General features: G+C 32.7%; 1 protein-coding gene and 1 pseudogene across 2 annotated transcripts in view; both read left to right on the plus strand.

Moving 5' to 3' along the window:
• Positions 1–20935, plus strand: part of GRID2 (glutamate ionotropic receptor delta type subunit 2) — a 1439737-nt gene that overhangs the window by 934980 nt on the left and 483822 nt on the right. For both annotated transcript variants that reach the window (XM_041760141.1, XM_041760142.1), the window contains one exon: positions 5564–5683. In XM_041760141.1, the coding sequence (XP_041616075.1) occupies positions 5564–5683 (120 nt within the window). The remainder of the gene's footprint in view (positions 1–5563; positions 5684–20935) is intronic.
• LOC121493295 lies at positions 3166–4338 on the plus strand (annotated as a pseudogene).

Consider the following 20935-nt stretch of genomic DNA (forward strand, 5'->3'; position numbering starts at 1 on the left):
TGGACCGCAGTTTCTTTTTCTCTAAGATATAGATAGCGTGATCAGAATACTAGTAATATCCTATTTACTTCTTGTTTTGTTGCAATAATCTATTATGCATTAATATTTTAATGTGTATGTGTATAGGTAAAATACACATATGTATATATGTATGTATGTATATATATATATATATATATAAATGTTACATGGGAACTTCAAATTTTCCTAACTATTTCACACAAATGAAGTTTTTTTGTTTTTATTTTTTGTTTTTATTTTTATTTTGCTTCATCTTATATTGTAGTTTTTATCTATGATGATATTCTCTTCTGGATAAAAAATGTAATATTTTCCTCTGTCAGGGAATTTTTTTCTCTGAAGTTAACTTATGAAACATGAGGGCACCAGGGCACACCACTGAGTCTGGCATCTTTCATTGTGTTCTCTGCCTTTCTGGGCTCATGTTTATTTAACAGGGTATTCTTGGTTACCAAGCATGTCTGCAGGTTGCAAGGAACCTAGAAATATGTATAAGGAAATTAGATGAGTGTCATAAATATTTGATGTTCCATACGATCCTCAAAAAGTATCTCGAAGTTTCTGTGCAGTTCAAGCATAGGGAAAAGTCCTTCAGCCTAATAACAGGGAGAAATAAATTCTTAGTAAATATTTTTTCTTTTTTTTTTTTTCTCCCTCAACTTTTCCTATCTAAAGGGGAATGACAAACTTCTACCTTTTGAGAAACTGATTATCTAGTGGTAAATTATTCCTGACCTTTGCTTTTCCTCGTTTTTTTTTTCTTCATTTATCCTTTGTATATTTGATACCCTCTGGTATTTCTATATAGATTAGGTAGGATAAAATCAAGACCAATTTTACATGGTATTTCAAAAAGGTTTACTCTGGTAGCAGTTTTTACTGTCAATTTAAAGGACATTTAGAAATTACTTGTATGTGTTATTCATACTATCAATGTCCCATTAGCTTGTTTTGTTTAGAATCTGCTGCATCACCAAGAGATAAAAAATGCAACTGTGCATGTACAAAGATAATGACTGCTCATTACCACCTGGCCAGAACATATTTTTATCAAGGCTCAGTTTTCAAAGTTGATCTGAGGATAGATGAAAAATGAAAAAAGAAAAAAAAGAAAGAAAGAAAAAGCTCAAAAGCATGGGAATAATCTTAGGCAATCAAAAATCAGAGAGGTTAAGTTGGGGCCAGATAACAAGGAACTGGGTTTATTTGCTTGAAATACCAACCTCTCAAGCAGCCCTTATATCTTTGTGAGGGAAGGTTTTACAGATTAAGCATGCTAACAGCTCATTAAGAATATAACACAAAGAAGACAAATTACAGAGTCAAAAAGGTGAACAAGGAAAGTGGAGGCCACAGTTAACTAACTGCAGATGCCCTGATTTACAGGATTTCTTTGTACCTGTATACAATCTAAGCAGACTAAGTTGCTCAGTACCAGATATGAGCTACGGATAAAAATATTGGCCTAGTGTGGCCATATGAGTACTGACTGGGAATAATAATAGAGTGCCAGGCAATCTAGTGTTCAAAAGTTTAAAAATTTCAGGAGGAGAGCGTTTTTGCAATATAGTAACCATATTTATATATACTCTCTTTGTTCTTTTTCCCTAGAAATAAAGTACTAAGAAATTTAAACTCTGATGTAATTAGGAGATCTTATTGGGGTAGATGTGTGAATGGGGACAAGAAAATCTCTAATAGAGGATTGTTGAATACCAATAGTTTGAACTTAGGTGTAGAAATATAAGCTGTACTTGTCAATCAAACTCCTACACTATTTGCCATTTAGAGGTATTAATGATAATAAGATCCACTATACTTACCCCGATCTAAATTCTTGAACGATAATCGGATTCTTTGAGATGTTAGTACTGAGTGAACGTATAGGACCAAATTGACTTGCAATAATATGTTAATTTGTCCATATCAAAGACACAGGCAATCAAGAGGCCCAGAGGAGAGAGATTGTGGGGCATTCTGCATGGCTCTCTGAATCCTTTCTTTCCACATTGGACACACACATTCTGTTGCCAAGGAAGGTTTTATCAGTTTACCTTCAGAGAGAGCATTTACATTATGAAATATCTCCATTTTTACCCTAGAAAGTATAAAGCTTCAGGACATTTTCCAGGGAGCCATAAGCCATTAATCTACAGATTCTGAGTTTATTTACTACAATAAGTTTTTAGCGCAGGACATCCTGCTAAGAGCTTTTATAGATAAGGACCATTCTTCCTATTAAATATTACTAGTCTCTACCTGGTGCTCTAGTGACAAGGACATTAGACTCACTTACCTTCTTTCTTTTTTTTCTCCTTCTGGCCTGCATCCCCTTCTCCACAACACACATAACAGTAAAAGAAGTGAATGGATCTTAGACCAGCTGCTCTAACACTTTTTTCCTCAAATACTAATCAATAAAATGTAATTGAGTCAAAATTTGCAAAAAAACATTTCCCAAAGCCACATAAATATTCAAGCATATAATGAAGTTTTGCAACCCTAATAAACTAGTTGAAAAAGACCAGGAGTATGTCTATAATTTCTGGCAGAACTAAAAAGTTTTTGAAATTAAAGAATGAAATAATCATGTAGATAATGGTGATGGTGATGACAGTAATTAAGCTCTTACCACTTTTCAAGCACTTTTCTATTTTTTTATGGATATGGTATTTTAAGACAAATAATAGCCTTCTGGGGTAGGCACTATTATTTTGCTGTTTAACAAATGTAGAAATTGGGGTTATTGAGAAATTAAATGAGTTAGCCAGGTTTACCAGCAAGTAGATTTTGTCCCAATTTCTCAATTCAGGAAGTCTAACTCCAAAACCCATGCTATTGACTGCTAACTCATCTATGAGAAGAGCATAGACATATCAAATTCATAGATATATTTTTATTAATAAAACAAGATAATTAAAGAGAAGCTGGCTTATAAAGAAATCGTGGTGGAGGAACGGTTTTGCTGACTATTACTATTGCAAACATGAAATAAGTATTGAAATTAATGATTAAGCAATGGTTTTACGGAATATCTGGTATGAATGTAGAGTCATACAATGGGCTACAAGGCACAGATGAAGTCGAAGATACAGCAAACAGCCTAAAACATGCCATAAAGGACTAGAAGTTGGATTAGAGGTTATGGCAAATGAGATCTATCTGGGCCTTCCCCACGGTCACGCTGAGCTGGTCCCCGGGCCTGGCCGCCGACCCTGCAGAGTGAGCGAGCTTCGGGCCTTCGTGAAAATGTGTAAGCAGGATCCGAGCGTTCTGCACACCGAGCAAATGCGCTTCCTGCGGGAGTGGGTGGAGGGCATGGGGGGTAAAATACCACCTGCTACTCATAAAACTAAATCAGAAGACAATATCAAGAAGGAAAAAAAACAGATAGTAAGAAAGCGGAGGAAAACATAAAGACAGACGAAGCATCAAGTGAGGAAAATGATCTAGAAATTGACAATGAAGGTGTGATTGAACCAGTACTGATGCCCTTCAAGAAATGGGAGATGAAAATGTAGAGATAACCGAGGAATGATGGATCAGGCAAATGATAAAAAAGTGGCTGCCATTGATGCCCTAAATGATGGTGAACTACAGAAAGTCATGGACTTGTTCACAAGATGCCATCAAACTGAATCATCACTTGGCCATTTTGTACGCCAAGAGAGCCAGTGTCTTCATCAAATTACAGAAGCCAAATGCTGCCATTCGAGACTGTGACAGAGCTATTGAAATAAATCCTGATTCAGCTCAGCCTTACAAGTGGCGAAGGAAAGCACATGGACTTCTGGGTCATTGGGAAGAAGCAGCACATGATCTTGCCCTTGCTTGTAAACTGGATTATGAGAAGATGCTGGTGCAATGCTGAAAGAAGTTCAACTGAGGGCCCAGAAAATTGCTGAACATTGGAGAAAGTATGAACAAAAACGTGAAGAACGAGAGATCAAAGAAAGAATAGAAAGGGTTAAGAAGGCTCGGGAAGAACATGAGAGAGCCCAGAGGGTGGAAGAAGCCAGACGACAATTAACAGCTCAGTAAGGCTCTTTCCCAGGTGGCTTTCCTGGGGGAATGCCTAGTAATTTTCCTGGAGGAATGCCTGGAATAGCAGGGGGGATGCCTGGAATGGCAGAAATGCCTGGGCTCAATGAAATTCTGAGTGACCCAGAGGTTCTTGCAGCCATGCAGGGTCCAGAAGTTATGGTGGCCTTCCAGAATGTAGCCTACAACCCAGCATATATGTCAAGATATCAGAGCAACCCAAAGGTTATGAATCTCATGAGTAAATTGTCAGCCAAATTTGGAGGTCAAGCATAATGCCCTTCTGACAATTAAGCCCTTGCTGAAGGAAAAGTAACTTTGATCACCTAATGGATGCCGCAATAATATAAACCAGTGTACCTCTGACCTTCTCATGAAGAAAGCTGGGGTGCTGTGAAGAGAATCCCTACCCCTCTGCCCTACAGGCAACTGAAACATTCTACAGTGGTTTGCCATTAGGGTATTCATCCAGATAATGTTTTCCTAGTAGGAATCACAAACTTTAAACACTTTTTAAACCTTAAAAATATTTAAAGACATTAAAAAAAGAGAGATAGTTGGATATCAACATCATAGAAGTGATAATTGAAGAAATTTACAAACGGAGATCTAAATTTCCCAAATAAATGTGATTATCAGGCTGAAATTCTGACTAAAAATGCTTTAATATAGTAGTGATTCGGAATATGATTTTCATTTGTAAAATCCTAAATAATATGAAGGCTGATAAACTAAACAGAAAAGAGTGGTAAACAAGAAAGAGAGAAGTATGACCCACATTGCCATCTGTTGGGGAAATGAACATCTGTCATGTTGAATGAAAGATGAAGTTTGGAAATTCCCAAAGAATCTCAACAACCAGCATTACTATTTAAGAGTGAAAACAGATTTCAGGCCTAATTTAGCGTTTTTAATTTTTTTTTTAATTTGGAGAAGATATTTAAAGAAGAAGGAAAAAATAAATCTCCAATAAGTTAGAAACCATGGCTTTTAAGATTCCCAGATATAATTTTAGATCAAATTAGAATAGAATTGTGCTAGAGAAAGAATATTGTCAAAACTTGTCTCCAGAGTAGATTTTATGCTCTCTGAAAGCATCTTGTTTTCTGACTAATGGATCTATGCATTTCACAAGCAATGGAGGCAAAAATCCTAGCTTGCAGTTTAGTCTCAGCTCTACCGTGGTGTCACTTTGAGTAGTCATTTGACTCTTTGCATACAAATTCTCTTGTTTGTAAAATGGGTGAGAGGATTAACTTATTCTCAAGGTTATCTTTCAATTGTTCTATTTATTACGTACATTTATTTAAAAATAGCCTATTAATAATTGAATGCTTGATATAATATTTATTTTGTTGATGGAAATACTATTCCTAGAACCACTTTTTCTCCTCCTCCTTCTTCCTCACTTCTCATTGTTGTTGTTATTATTATTGCTGTTATTATTATTATTATTTAACTTCTTCTGAAATCTTACATTGGTATCTTTTCTCTACTTTAGGGTGGAGTCAGTGGATTGACTGGAGAATTAGAATTTGGAGAGAATGGAGGAAATCCCAATGTCCATTTTGAAATTCTTGGAACCAACTATGGAGAAGAGCTTGGCCGAGGTGTTCGCAAAGTAAGACCAGACACACTGATACTGTTTTTTCCTAAAGTAACTATAGTTTTGTTTGATTTTTCTCCATGTCATATGATCTACAGTATGCATTTAAGCCCATACTTTGAAAGAGAAGGGGGGAGGGGAGAATTAGGCATTTAAATGACCTTAAGTTGCTATCAGAATATTAAGCAATAAATTATATTTATGCTTTAGAATAATTTAAAGGAAGAAAGTAATCTAATACTCTCCTAGGGAACTAGCATCATCTTCCATTCATTATAGTAATAATTTTCATGAAGTAATGAATTTAATATTTATACAATGCATAACTGCTTGGTTTTAATTTGTATTAGGCACAAAATCAGAATAAGAGCTTTGATAAATTTCGTATAGAAAGAGGAAAAGTCTACTCTAAACTGTGACATTACAGTAGTTCATGTTCTGTGTGTCATGCAATAAGTAGAAAATGGTTTGTAGGAAATGAGCTCTTATTCTATACTACAGTTCTCATGTAAGAATATGAGTGCCAATAAAAGATATTTTATGGATTACTAGTACAACAGCTTTCTCAAGGAGAAAATAAAAGCTCCTGCAGAAATAACTTTTCTATAGTTTGAATTTGCCATTTTTATATATTTTTGGTAGGAAAAAAACTAAGATAATTGAGTGTTCATCCATACCTCACAGCTGTAAATTTCTAACTGTATAAGGTGGCTGCATTGAGAATAAGAGGTTCTTCAGTAGGTGTTTCTCTCCAGTGCTGAGAGTAGAATAAAAATTTAGATGAGACAAAGGTAGGAATTATTATAATCCACAATAAAAAAACGTCCTGGAAAATTTATGCTAGAGAGGAGTGGAAACAACCTTAATGTGTTTTTAATTATTGTTTTATAGCAAAACAAAGGAGACATATAAAAACTGCATAAAACATAAGGATAGTTTAGTGAATTATGTGAAAGGAAACAACCATTACTATAGTCAAGAAATCGAACCTATCAAGCATCCTAACCACCCCCACATACTGATACATCCCTGGCCTCCCTTCTTAGTGGCATAATTGCTAGTCTGAATTTTATGATACTCATCTCTTTACATTTTAAATATGATTTTGTCACTATGTGCATCCTTAAATAACATAATTGAGTTTTGCCAATATTTCAGCTTATGAATGATTCAATATTGCATATATTCTTTTTTCTATCTTGTTATGTTCAACATTGTTTGTGTTAATCATTTTTTTCATCCCATATAGTTGTAGTTTATTTCTACATATTAGTGTATTGCTGTATACCAAATGAATGTGTGACCATCTACTGTGGTCTGTTTCTAATTTTAGATCATTATAAGCAAAACTGTTATGAAAATTCTTGGATATATACTCTTGAAGTTGTGCATATATATCTGTGGCTTTGGTATCCAGGAGTAGAATTGTTAAATATCTTGAGACTTTACTCTATGACCTCAAATCCATTTTTGTAGAGATTTACTAATTTTCATACCACCAACAGTGCAACGAATTCTCATGGCCCTATGTTCTTCCAAATTTTGGTTTCATTAGACTTCAAAATTTTTATTAAGTGGGTATATGTTGGGTGTATGGGTATATGTTAATATATCTTCATAATTTCAGTTTTCATTTCCCTCTATTATAAAAAGGCTATGCATATTTTCTTGTATTTTTTCGCACTTCAGACTTCATTTTTGAATTAATTGCCCATTCAAGTCCTTTGGACATGTTCTTTTGGGTTGCCTTTTGTTTTTATTTGTTTTATTTATTTTTTATTTTTTATTTTTTTGCCTTTTGTTTTTATAATTCATTTTAGGAGTTATAAATATATATGTATATTTAAATTATTAAAATTCCATTTAGTTTTCACAGACTCTTAATTATAGACAACAAACAGGGTTACTGAAGGAGAGGTGGGTGAGGGGGGATGGGTATTAAGGAGGGCACTTGTTATGATGAGCATGGGGTGATGTATGTAAATGGTGAATCACCAAATCCTCACTCGAAACTAATATTACACCGTAAACTGACTTGGAACTTAAATAAAAACTTGGAAAAATTGCTCTCTGAATACTGTGGGGCAAGTAACCTCTGCTTGGTAAAGATGACTCTTTTCCCAGTACCAACCAAATAATTAATTAATTAGTTAATTAATTAATTTTAAAAAATTGTCTTGCCTATCAACACCAGTGCCATAATTCTCTACCAGTACACTCTACCATCAAGGGACTTTTTGCATTTCCACTGGCACCTGGAGGTTAACTTTCAGTTGCCACAGCCATCTCTCCTGACTGTTAACACTTATAGAGGTACACCTCAAATAAATTTGAAATTTATTTCTTCATACCCCTTGCATTGAACAATAGTGTGATTAATTGCTCATTGAAGTGGAGTATGCTAATTCTTTTTTCAAGTTTTTATTTGAATTCTGGTTAGTTAACATACATTGTAATATTGGTTTCAGGTATAGAATTTAGGGATTCATCACTTACATACATCACCCAGTGCTCATCATAGCAAGTGCTCTCCTCAATACCCATCATCCATTTAACCCAGCCCCCACCCACTTCCCCTCCAGCAATTCTCAGTTTATTCTTTACAGTAAGAGTCTGTTTTATGGTTTGCCTATCTCTTTTCCCCCTTATGTTCGTCTGTTTCAGTTCTTACATTCCACATATTAGTGAAATAATGTGGTATTAGTGAAATAATGTGGTATTTTTCTTTCTCTGACTGACTTATTTTTCTTAGCACAATACATTCTAGTTCTATCCACATAGATACAAATGGCAAGATTTCATTCTTTTTTATGGCTAAGTAATATTCCATTGCATTAAAAAATATTCCATTGCGTATATATACTATATCTTCTTTATCCATTTATTAGTCAATGTAAATTTGGACTCTTTACGTAATTTGGCTATTGTAGATAATGCTGCTATAAACATCAGAGTATGTGGGCCTCTATGAATAAGTATTTTTTTGTATCCTTTGGATAAATACCTACTAGTACAGTTGCTGATCATAGGGTAGTTCTATTTTTAACTTCTTGAGGAGTGTCCATGTTGCCTTTCCAGAGTGGCCATACCAATTTGCATTTCCACAACAGTGTAGGAGGGTTTCCACTTCTACATATACTCCCCAGCACGTGTTGTTTATTGTTTTGTTGAGTTTAGCCATTCTGACAGGTGTAAGGTGATATCTCATCATAGTTTTGGTTTGTATTTCCCTGATGATAGGTGATGTTAAGCATCTTTTCATGTGTCTGTTGGCCATTTGTATGTCTTCTTTGGAAAAATATCTACTCATGTCTTCTGCCCATGTTTTAACTGGCTTATTTGTGTTTTTTTGGTGTTAAGTTTTAGATGTTCTTTATGTATTTTGGACACTAATCCTTTATCAAAAATATCATTTTTGAACACTTTCTCTTATTCTAAAGATTGCCTTTTAGTTTTCTTGATTGTTTCCTTAACTGTGCAGGGGATTTTTATTTTGATGAAGTCCCAAAAGTTTATTTTTACTTTTGTTTCCCTTGCCTGAGGAGACATAGCTAGAAAGAAGTTGCTACAACCAGTGTTGAAGAGGTTACTGCCTGTGTTCTCCCAGATTTTTATGGTTTCAAGTCTCACACTTAGGGTTTTTCACCCATTTTGTATTTATTTTTGTATATCATATAAGAAAGTGATCCAGTATCATTATTTTGCATGTTGTTGCCCAGTTTTCCCTGATACCATTTGTTGAAGAGAGTGTTTTTCCCCGTTGTATACTGTTTCCTGCTTAGTCAAAGATTAATTGACCAATAATTGTGGGTTCATTTCTGAGTTTTCTCTTCTATCTCATTGATCTATATGTCTATTTTTTTGCCAATACCATACTGTTTTGATCACTATGGCTTTGTAATAAAACTTGAAGTCTGGAATTGTGATGCATCCAGCTTTGCTTTGGCTATTCAGATTCTTTCATGGTTCCATACAAATTTTAGGATTGTTTGTTCCAGGTCTGTAAAAAATGCTTTTGGTGTTTTGATAAGGATTGGATTAAATATGTACATTGTTTTGGGTAGTATAGACATTTTAACATTATTTATTCTTTCAATCCATGAGCATAGAATGTTTTTCCATTACTTTGTGTCATCTTTAATTTTTTTCATCAGTGTTTTGTAGTTTTCAGAGCATAAGTCTTTCACCCTTTGGTTTGGTTTATTCCTAGGTATCTTATTGTTTTTGGTGTAATTATAAATGGGATTGATTCCTTTAGTTCTTTTTCTGCTGCTTCATTATTGGTGTATAGAAATGCAACAGATTTATATATGTTGATTTTGTATCCTGATACTTTACTGTATTCATATTTCAGTTCTAGTAGGTTTTTGGTGGAATCTTCTGGGTTTTCTATGTAGAGTATCATGCCATATGCAAATAGTGAATGGTTTACTTCATCTTTGCTGATTTGGATGACTTTTATTTCTTTTTGTTGTCTGATTGCTGTGGCTAGGACTTCCAGTACTATGTTAGATAATAGTGGTGAGAATACAAATGCTTGTTCTGTCCTGACCATAGAGGAAAAGCTCTTAGTTTTAGTATTAGCTGTGAGTTTTTCATATATGGCCTTTATTATGTTGAGATATGTTCCCTCCAAACCTACTTTATTGGGAGTTTTTATCATGCTGTTATGATTTGTCAAATGCTTTTTCTGCATGTATTGAAATGATCATACCATTTTTATCCTTTCTCTTATTAATGTGATGTATTACATGGATTTTAATACTAAGGTCATATTGCCCTCATAAAATGTGATGGTGAGGGCATTCTCTATTTTCTATGAGTTATACAAAAGTAGAAGAATTTCTTCTTTGAGTGTTTGATAGGTAACCTAATGAAGCAGCTGGACCTAGAATTTTCTATGTGGGATTTTTCTTTTTAATGACTAGTTCTACTTTCCATGGTAAATTTAAAAAAATAAATAAAAGCCATATTTTCTAATTCTTGTCAACTCAGGAAGTTTTATTTTATGATCTTTTATTTTTATGTGTATTGGCATAAAATTATTAATACCTTTTTAAATATCTGAAACCTTTCCAGATATGAACTTATTTTAATTTTTGAATAGTTTTATTTGGTGATAAGCACTTTAAAAATTATTATTATAAATACTTCTACTTCTAATACTACTTTCTTCCCTGAAAAATATCTTGTCTGCTATTAATATAGCTAAACCAACTTTCTTTCCATTACTATTTGGATGGCATTTGTACTATCCTTTCACTTTCAATTTTTCTGAATTCTTTTGTTCCACACATAATTCTTATTAAAAATATACTTTTAATGTATAATCAATAATTTGACACTAATTTGGCTTTGATTTCTAAAAACCAGAACATGTATTTATATGAATGCTTTAAGTCCACTACTTTGTACATTTTACCTTTTTGTACATTCTATTTGTTTTGGCTATTCTAGGTACTTTTATTCTGTTTTCTTACCTTCTTTTGGATAATATGTGTGTATGTAGAAGATATATATGTATAGATATATAGATATATAGATATAGATATATTTCACTTTCCTCTTTTCACCTCTACTAATTTACAAACTATGTGTTCTGTTTTGACTTATTTAATAGTTCTGCTAGAATTTCCAGCATACTTAATTTATCAACATGTAATCAATATCTTTGTCCTCCTTTCAGATAATAAACATACTTACAATATTTTAATTCCATTTAGTCAATGTATCTATGTCTTAAATTATAGGTTATTTTGCCATGTTTTTAATGCTGTCTTTTTTTATTTCATTATCAATACTATTTTGTACAATAACATTTATTTACACCTATCCATATGTTTTCCACTTTTTTGTTCTACTGTCCTCTTGTATCTGTATGTAGAATTGCTTTTCTTCTTCTTGAGGTATAGCTTTTAAAATATCTTTTATTGGTGGTTTTCTTGTGGTCAGATTCCTGAGTTTTTGTTTATCCAAACATGTCTTTATTTCATCCTTTTGTTTAAGTGTATTTCCCTTAGACACAGAAATTTAAATTATTAGGTTTATTTTTTCAGCATATTGACAATATCATTTCACTAGGTTTAGCTTCAGGGTTGTCAAAACTGTTAGGGAAAATCTACCTTCAATCATATCTCTTTAGTAATAAGAACTAGCTACATTTATCTAGAGTCAGATGGAAAAAAATACATAATGTAATTAACATAGAATCATAAAGTAATTTTAGCATAAATAGAACTGAAGATTCAGAAAATGAAAATGCTCGTGGCTTCATAGCAAAAAGGAATGTATCTTTCTTTGGAGTTTCTATTACTTAGCTACTTGTCAAATATCAAATGTCACTTTTGAAGGAAGTCTCAGTGGAGTTGTAATGCCGTATGTTGAAAACCCAACAAATCAAAAGGTAAAAAGTCAGGTTACAAGTAAAAGAAGTAAGCATAAATATTGTTTTAGCCCACCCATTTGGCTATAAGAGTGATGATTAAATGGCTTCATGAAATTGAGAGGACAAACTTCCAGAATGTGAGAAACTTGAGTGTGTTTGAATCCTCAGATTGAGCCAGTAGAGAGGAAGAGAAAGAAGATAAAGAAACAAAGGTGATCATTGCTAGAAGTCTGGGAGAAATAGAGAGGATTGGATCCAGTTAGATGGAGTGCTTAATCGTAGGCATGGAAGACATCATTTTCCAGAATAATGGAGGGAGGGAGTAAGGAAAGAATGGTGTGAATGTAAGCAAGTCTTCACTGGTGGTATTGGGAAGTTAAGACTATTGTTAAGAAATACTAACTTTTCTTGGAGAAATGAGAGATGAGGTTATCTGCTAGGAGGGCAAATGTAGCAGAAAACATTAGATATGATGAGGTTGAGAGCTTAACGATGGTGAATAAGTTTTGAAATACTTCCTATAGCAAACAGAAGAGAGGGTTAGTTAAGAAACGTGGAAAATTTGCCAGGCAATGCTGTTGGCTCTTGGGGGTTTCAGATTTCATCGCAGCCCTAATTTCACAGTTACAGTTATATGTTTTTGTCCAACAGCATTCAGTGATCAGAATGCATTTGAATTAATATAAGATTGAGATTTTATCAGATTGCTTTTATTTGTTGTTTTTGATAGCAGTACAATGATGCAGTGAGTAAGGATATAGACAGTGTAATGGCAAATCATTAAATCTAAATTCGATGTATATGGTAATGAAGACAGGAGAGATGTCTGAACAACAGGCCGAAAATATGGCTTGAGAGAATACAGCCCTCAATAAGTCTGAAGATCCTGTATATTGACTTATATTAAATGAAAGAACTTCAGAGCCAGGAAGTTGTGTTTAAGGAAAGAGACATCTAAATTCATGATTCAGAGGGTTGAGTGGATTCCAGATGCTCAAAAAGTCATGGTTGTGAGGGTGGCAGAGGTGGGCTTCATTTAGCCTTTGAAGACCAATTTAGTTCCAAGATCAATGTAGTTACTTCGCTCTTCTCTGAATTCAAAGTCCATATAATGTGTCATCTATGCCACTCACATAACAACAAAGCATATACTTCAAATTATGCCTACTTTATTTTTAAGTAATATTAGAGCACTTCTGTAATTATTTATGCTTCTTTGCTCTGTCAAATTGGATTGAAACACTCCAGTGCACTGGAATTATATAGATTTTATGGGAAAGGTACCATAATGTTTACAGACCTTTTACATTGTTGTCAGAAAAGTGTTGTATTATTTTAATTTTTTTATTTGTTGTTATAACAGAAATGTTTTTCTACCAAACTATGATTTTAACTAATTACTGAATTTATAAAACTCTAAATCAACCTCTTAAATAATTTTAAGAGTATTGTGAATAAGTTTGTGGATTGCTAGCTCCATTTATAAATGGGACAGTTCTTTCATATGGACATTAACACATATACACAATGTCTTCAGAGATACTATCAAGGGAAAGCATTACTATGCAAATAATTACAATACAGATTTACTCAGATGTGTCTAAAATTAAAGTTCCATTCCCAGTATCCCCATGTATCAAAAAGAGTGAATGGATTTCCAATTGATGAACTGTCAAGTTGTCAGTGTTTATTCTGCTGCCAATGGCTAAGTGTATACAATGCCTGAAGCCTTATCACTTCGAGCAGGGGGACTGTCAGCTCTCATAAACTAACAGGCTTGTGTCTGTTTGGATTTGAATGTGAGATTTACCAAGTCCCAAATTTTGGACTAGTCTCAGTTCTCTTGGCAGTGTATGAGTGGAAGTTTCATTTTTCTGAATTTGGGGTGAGAATGAAGGTAAAAAGAATTATCTAATTTTCACTGATGTTGATCAAAACAAAGAGCTTTTCTGCTTTGATATTTTTTTACATGTTCTTTTACTTTGATGTAAGGTGGTGTTTCATTCAGTAGATGGTACATTCAAGGTATTAGACACCGTACCCTTGAAGATAAACTTAGGTAAATCTCACAGCCAAATTTTTAAATCATCAAGGTTTTCTATATTCTTAAACTTTCTCCAAGAATGTTTGTTCTTTTTTCTGTTCATCAAAATGCAATATTTCCAAAAAGAGAAATAATAACATCATATCCAACCTCCTAAAACTAAACCTATTAGAATGTATTAAAAAGATTAAAATACAACTTTAATGTAAAGAGTCAATCTGTGTTTTTTTCCTTAGAAGAGAAATTCTCCACAATAGTTGCTTTTTTGTTGTTGTTTTGTTTTTGCTTATGTGTCTGAAGTGTTGTTTGTTTGGTGTGGTTTAGCCAATGCTACTCACTTTTTATTGCGGAGATGGAGTTCTAGCATTAAAATTTAATAATCTAGACCTAATGTCTATGAACTTTACCACAAACAGGAAAATAAGGCCAGGAAAAAAAATAAATTGAAACTGATTTCACAACCAATCTTAATTGCATAGTTATGCTTAGTATCCTCATAAAATTGTTTTCTCGTGTAAGCTGATGAAATAAAATGGTACAGCAGAGATATTGTAGCTCCTAGGTATAATTGTGTCTCAGATAGGTTTGGAATCTGTACTCAGATTCTCCTACATTAAATTCTCAAATATAAAAACTATAGTTTTGTATTCTTGGGAAAACTTAATGTACTGTTTTTGCAAAGGGCATTATAAATTTTGAGATTGGTCCACTTTTAATAAACTAAAATATTTTACAGTCTTGCACTTAGAAAAGTAAAGAACAGTTTTACTTTCAAATAGCCAATGATTAAATGTTGTACTGGTATTCTTCAACATTGTATTTGTATTCTGGTTCTGCAATATCTAAAATAGCATTTACTTTTTCATATTTCCTTGCTTTATGTTTCCTTAAAGCACTTTTTGCTCACTGAAATTATACGCATATACATGAGTATACATACAGTCTGCATATATGTGTATATAGAATCTATATGTGCCCACACAAAAATGTAATGCAATACTTATTTACAATAAGTTTTTCCCATTACAATGTCAGTGAAACAAGACTGTCTATTTCTTCCTCTGTCCTTTAATGCATGCATATAGTAGATGCTCACTAAGTATTTAGTGAATGAACTAATGAATTCCTGCACAGACTAACATGATCATCTATGAGATTCTTCTCTGCATCTATAAATATAGCAGCCATATTTTAATTCTAATTAAAAATATAAGTATATGCACATAAACTAATTGCTGACATGCCACATTAGAAAATGAATGTGTGATCATACCCTTTCCATCACTGTATCCTCAATCCTTAGCAGAGTTGTCCACTTGGCCACCAAAAATATATCCAATTATTTTAGGGGTTAAGTAAGATTATATATACTTTATTTTCAGAAATTCATAGAGCATAGGGAACTAATGGATTGATTATTCCAAACAAATAGGTTAATTTTTCTAAGCAAAAGGGAAAGACCCACAAAAGTGTAAGGTCATTGGGAATTATTGGTATTTGTGAATCAAGATTACTTTCTAACTACTAGGCTAGTTTCAGTATGTTGTAATGTGGAAAAGTGCATAGCCTTGGCTGTCAAATACACCTCGGTTGAAATTCTGACTGTGATCTTAGGACCACTAAACCTAGCCAGTCTCAATATTTTTGCCTATAAAATGTGAATAATAATAATACCTATCTCTTAAGAAGGGTATGAGGAGTAAGTGAAACTATTTTGTAGGTTACATATTGAGGAATAATTAAAATGATGTCAGTTTGTAAGGGCAGTAACTATGTGATTCATTTTTTTTATGTAATTCATTTTTAAGGCCAATAGAAGAAATGCAGTTTAGTTACTATTTTGACTAGAAATTTCCATGTAAGGTGGGGAATGTAATTCATTTTAGATGTGATTGACAGAGCATTATATATGACAATCACAGTGATAGCATGAAACATTAACCTTTTTTGTTTCATTTAATGTTCTTTCTGACTCTAAAATTCTACATGTCTGTTAATCAAGACTTGGGACCATATACAATTTGATGGGAAGCTAATAGCAGAGAATCTGGTAGCTAAAATAGCCTGCATAAAACCAATCTTTATAATTAAGCCCATTATTGGAAAATCCACCACCCTATTTACTGTCATGTTTCTAACTATGAATTTATATCTTAGAAGGTTTCTATCAAGAGAACCTAGAAAATGCTGTGAATTGACAATGTGTTGTGAATACAACAGCTTTTTTCCCCTCCCACCCTCCTTTGTATATAATACACAATCATGATAAATTTAGCTCCATCAGCTTTATTTTGCTGTGTCTTCAAGAAAATATTTTGCACCACAAAGTAATGTGATCTTCAATCTAGTACCTTACAAAATGTCCAGTGTGTTAGAGCCTTAAAATTATTAGCCTCAGCAGTTTCCTGAAGTATAGGACAGCTCTGCACTCCTGAAAAATAAGTACTGTGGACTAGATCATTTCTGCTTTGAAGGAAGCTCATGTAATATTATTACATAGAAGAGAAAATGACAGTTGTATCCAATGATGTTTAGAGTTACTCTGACCTTTCTAGAGGAGTTAGTTGTTGCCTGAATTGAGAGGATTTCTGAGGGAGTCTTGCTTCAGGCAAGCAACATATACAGCCTGTTGGAGAGAACAGGAGCTAACTTTTTAGTGAAATGGATGATAGTGACTTCTCCAGCATGGGGCAAAGAAGCCTGATAGGGTATAATTCCCATCCCAAATCTTGGTGGAAATAAAATCAAGAACTTTTTAGGAAGGACTACAAAATCTGGATTATTTGGTTGGTATAGATTACTTTTCTACTTTTGAGGGAAAGACTTATTTTGAGGAAAGTAGCTGCTATTGGCATGTAGACTCCCAGGAAATGTTTAGATCTGTATGTACTCATAAAGAGACTCAGAATGTGTGGTTCATCTCCAGTCCACATCCTGAGTTAAGAGTTCAAGACCATATCTGATACACAGGAGGCAAGGTTGGGTTTCCTTTTACTCTGTTGGACAGCACCCACAGTGAGACACGTTGGAATCTGCCTTACTCACCCACACACACGCACACACTTGTAAACACACACACCACCAATAAAACTCTAATCTAGCCCAAATTCAAATACACAGTGTGGTAGTATATACTAGGCACCGAACAACCTCATTTCTAGTTTCAGCCACAAATGGTGATTAATGTCCAAGACCCACTACCCAAGCAATAATCATTAAGGAAATCTAAATGAAGAATACATAGAATTGAGAAACATTTGTTCATATGTCATATGTAATCTTTTTCCAAGTTCTCACTGTATGATTAAACTTTAAGTGGCAGATATCAAAGATTTATTTCAAAGAGGTTGCATGAATGGGAAAACAGTGACAAGATGAGATCACACAGTGTAAATCCTTTGTCCGCCTATGTTGGAAATTCATAACTGACTGCTTTGTAGTAGAGTGACTGATGCTATGGTAAATTCAGTTAAGTCATAATCCCACAGGTTTGTCAGTGCATCTCAAATTATTTACTTTCTCTCTCCTCTGAATTTCTCCACAGTCAGTTAAAATATTTGATTAAATATCTCTTATTCCCTCAAGTCTGTCTGGACTTCAGGGGATTATAAATTCTCCTTCAACAGGAACTAGGTTTTATTTATTGGAATGATTATAAAAATTTAAATAGTCTGGGCACATAATCTCACCAAATTTGCTAATAGAGTCTTCATAACTTATTTGTTTGGTGACCTTCATTCAAACTAACGAATATTGTGTTGATATCAGTGATGAATAATTGAAATTGTAATCATGGTTTCTAGTGACTGCTGATTGTATTGCCTCTTATATGTCTTCCCTCTCCAACCCCATAATTTTATTTTCCTTCATGGCCCAGACACCTGATACACTAAAGCTAGTCAAACACCATTAAGACTTTAGTCCAAATTAGGTTGTTCTACAGTAATTAGAAAATGGAGATTCATATTTATTCATTTCTTTAGAATAGAAACTACATTATTAAGAAAAACTTTTTTGAGACTTTGGGTTGGCTGGATGTATAAACGGTTGCCCCATTTTACATCTCTGCTATCAATTTGAATATGTTTCCTACCAAGTTTCCTTCTTGACAAAAAGATGGTATATTGCAATAAAAACAACTAATACAATTTGTTGCATTTCCAAAGGGCAGAAATCAATGATATGTGTGCCAAAAGCAAAATATATATTGACTGTGCTAAAGATAAGCATATGTTATTTGGCAACTGATCGTCATCCCCAAAAGCATGGAGACTATTAACATATGGTTGTGAATGGACACCATGTTTTTCATTATACTCCTGGTTTTTGAGGGGAGGATATTAAAATGCAAAGTATTTTTACTGAGATCATAAGCCCATACCAGTCATTAATGTAAACATGTCCTTATTTACCTGATGATAAGTATTTCTGAAAATTAATATTTTTCTCTTTAATAATGCCCTTTTTAAAAAGTTTATGCAACCATATGTTCATGCATACAATAAACATTGATTTCCAGCTATGAAAAATGAAATATAGTATTATCTATTCCAATTTAACTGTAGAGTTCAGTATTTAAATATTTTATATTTAAAATTTCTTTGTAGTTATTTAGATTGATAATCTTGAAATAGTGACATTATAGGCTACTACTATTGTTACTTTATTTTCTATGGTTTCCTATATTTTCTGGATTTTCTGCAAAGGGCATGGAATGCTATCACAATCAGAAAAAATAAAAGTTTAGTTTTAGAAGTTTTATTTTTTTAACTCTCTTTGTACTTAGAGAAGAGAAATAATTTCTGAAAGTTTGTCAGAAGTATACAAGTAATTTAGACTTTGAAGATAAAAGTTTTCTTGCCACTGATTTGTAATAGAGTCTGTCCTCTAGACCTAGCATTTCATGATTCATTCCTATACTATCTTGCATTCATAAAGTATTCTGAAGAGCTATTTCTTAAAAACAGCTAAACAATTTATTTCCAAATACTTTCCATGACACCAGAATATACAATTTATTTCATAAATATAGATATATTTATAAGATATAAATATATCTTATTTTATTTGAAGTAGAACTGTACCATGATTGAATTAATCTGTAGCTTTGCTTATTAAGCATTCCAATTTTAGATTAGATAAAAAATATCTAATTTTGCAGTGTGGCAATTTTGCATACATAATAAACCTCAAAATTCTTGCCATAACAAAAATTATTTTTAACATATGAAATGTGTCTTTAGATGATTTCCTTTGGTGAAAGTTTGAAAGTAAGAACTCTGAAGAAAAATTTCTAAAAATTATAAATTTATTTGTTCTAATTTTTACAAATAATATATTTTTATTTTTCCACAGAAAAATTAGTTACTTAGATTTTATGAATAAGTAATTAATGTAAACTAATTTACAGTTAGAGATTTTCATATTAACAGTATCTTATTGAAATACAAATACTCATATTGTTTTGTTTATATTTTGGGATTAGTAGTATTGCTGAATCCCAAATGTTTACTGACCATTAAAAAAGTATATTAATGATTGAAGAGGTAATAAAGATTTTTAAAAACTAACAGAATAGGCCATGTCTTCTTCTTACTCTGGTTTGCAGCTTTAATAGAAACTTAAGTCATTAAATATATATAATTTCAAATGTCACACCCTAAAGAATTGAGATAGACAGTTTTTCAAAGTGATAGTAAAATATTTTTATTCCAAAACAAAGCATTATTACTAAGATACATATTAGTATATTATCATCAATCGTGTTCATGCCATTTAGATGTTGCTGATACATGTTCCCTGAATTGTACTATTTACCTTGCTTACCTCCACTCTTCTTGATAAGGCTGCAAATATTATTTTGAAGAACTGGTTTTGTTTTTGTTTTTGTTTTGCTTTTTTACTTAAAATTGTCAGCATTTCACCAGGACCTTAAATGTCTTTCTAGCAAATTATTTATGGATTTAATAAATAATCTATCAAAGCTGTATTGAGAGCTAAGTTTGTAGAGTTTTTTTTCCAATATGGAAAATAAATGTTTGGAAATGGAGATGTTCTTAGTTAATTAGAGACACTTTTATTAATCACAGTAATTTAGATGCAATAAGGGGCTTTTACACTTACTGACAGTGAACTTTGATTTTAAAATATTTAATAAATATATCTCATCAGGGTTATTACATTTCATTGTAACAGTAAAATAGCATTTCTGCAAATTTTTTAAATAATCAAATGTGAGAAATGAATCTCATTAAACAAGAATTCTAAAAATATCTTGGATTAATATAGATTATGCCTTGATATGTTTAATTAATAAAATGAATGCATCTAGCTGAATTTTATAATCATTCTGAGAAAGTCACTTAATGCTCATAAGGAGAAAAGTACTTATCTACTGAAAATGTTTTCAAGTAATTCTTAATCAGAAGCTATGGAAAGTTCTATCGCCTTGGAGTACCTGAATAAAAGACATTTTTGTGGGTTTAAATGGAAATGTATTTGAAATGCTTTATTTGAGAATTTCTTCTCTAGATTCATTCAAGTTTGATATGAATCTATATCCCAAGCTGAGATGGGAATCTTTCAGTTCCAGGCTAATGCATTTCAGAATATCTGATTGCAGCCATTTGAAATAATAATAAGATTTGAATAAGTGTGCTTTCATTAAATAGGAGACACTATCTGTTAAGATTGTGAAAAAATTGTTATAATTCTATCTCCCATACAGAAAGTGTTATATTAATAGATATTTTCTCTTACCAAAGAAAATTGGAAACTGGGAAATTATTCTTGGGACAAACAAAACAATTATAATTCAGGTACTGGATTCTTATCCCTT

Source organism: Vulpes lagopus, chromosome 6 (assembly GCF_018345385.1).
Source record: "Vulpes lagopus strain Blue_001 chromosome 6, ASM1834538v1, whole genome shotgun sequence".
NCBI lineage: Eukaryota > Metazoa > Chordata > Mammalia > Carnivora > Canidae > Vulpes > Vulpes lagopus.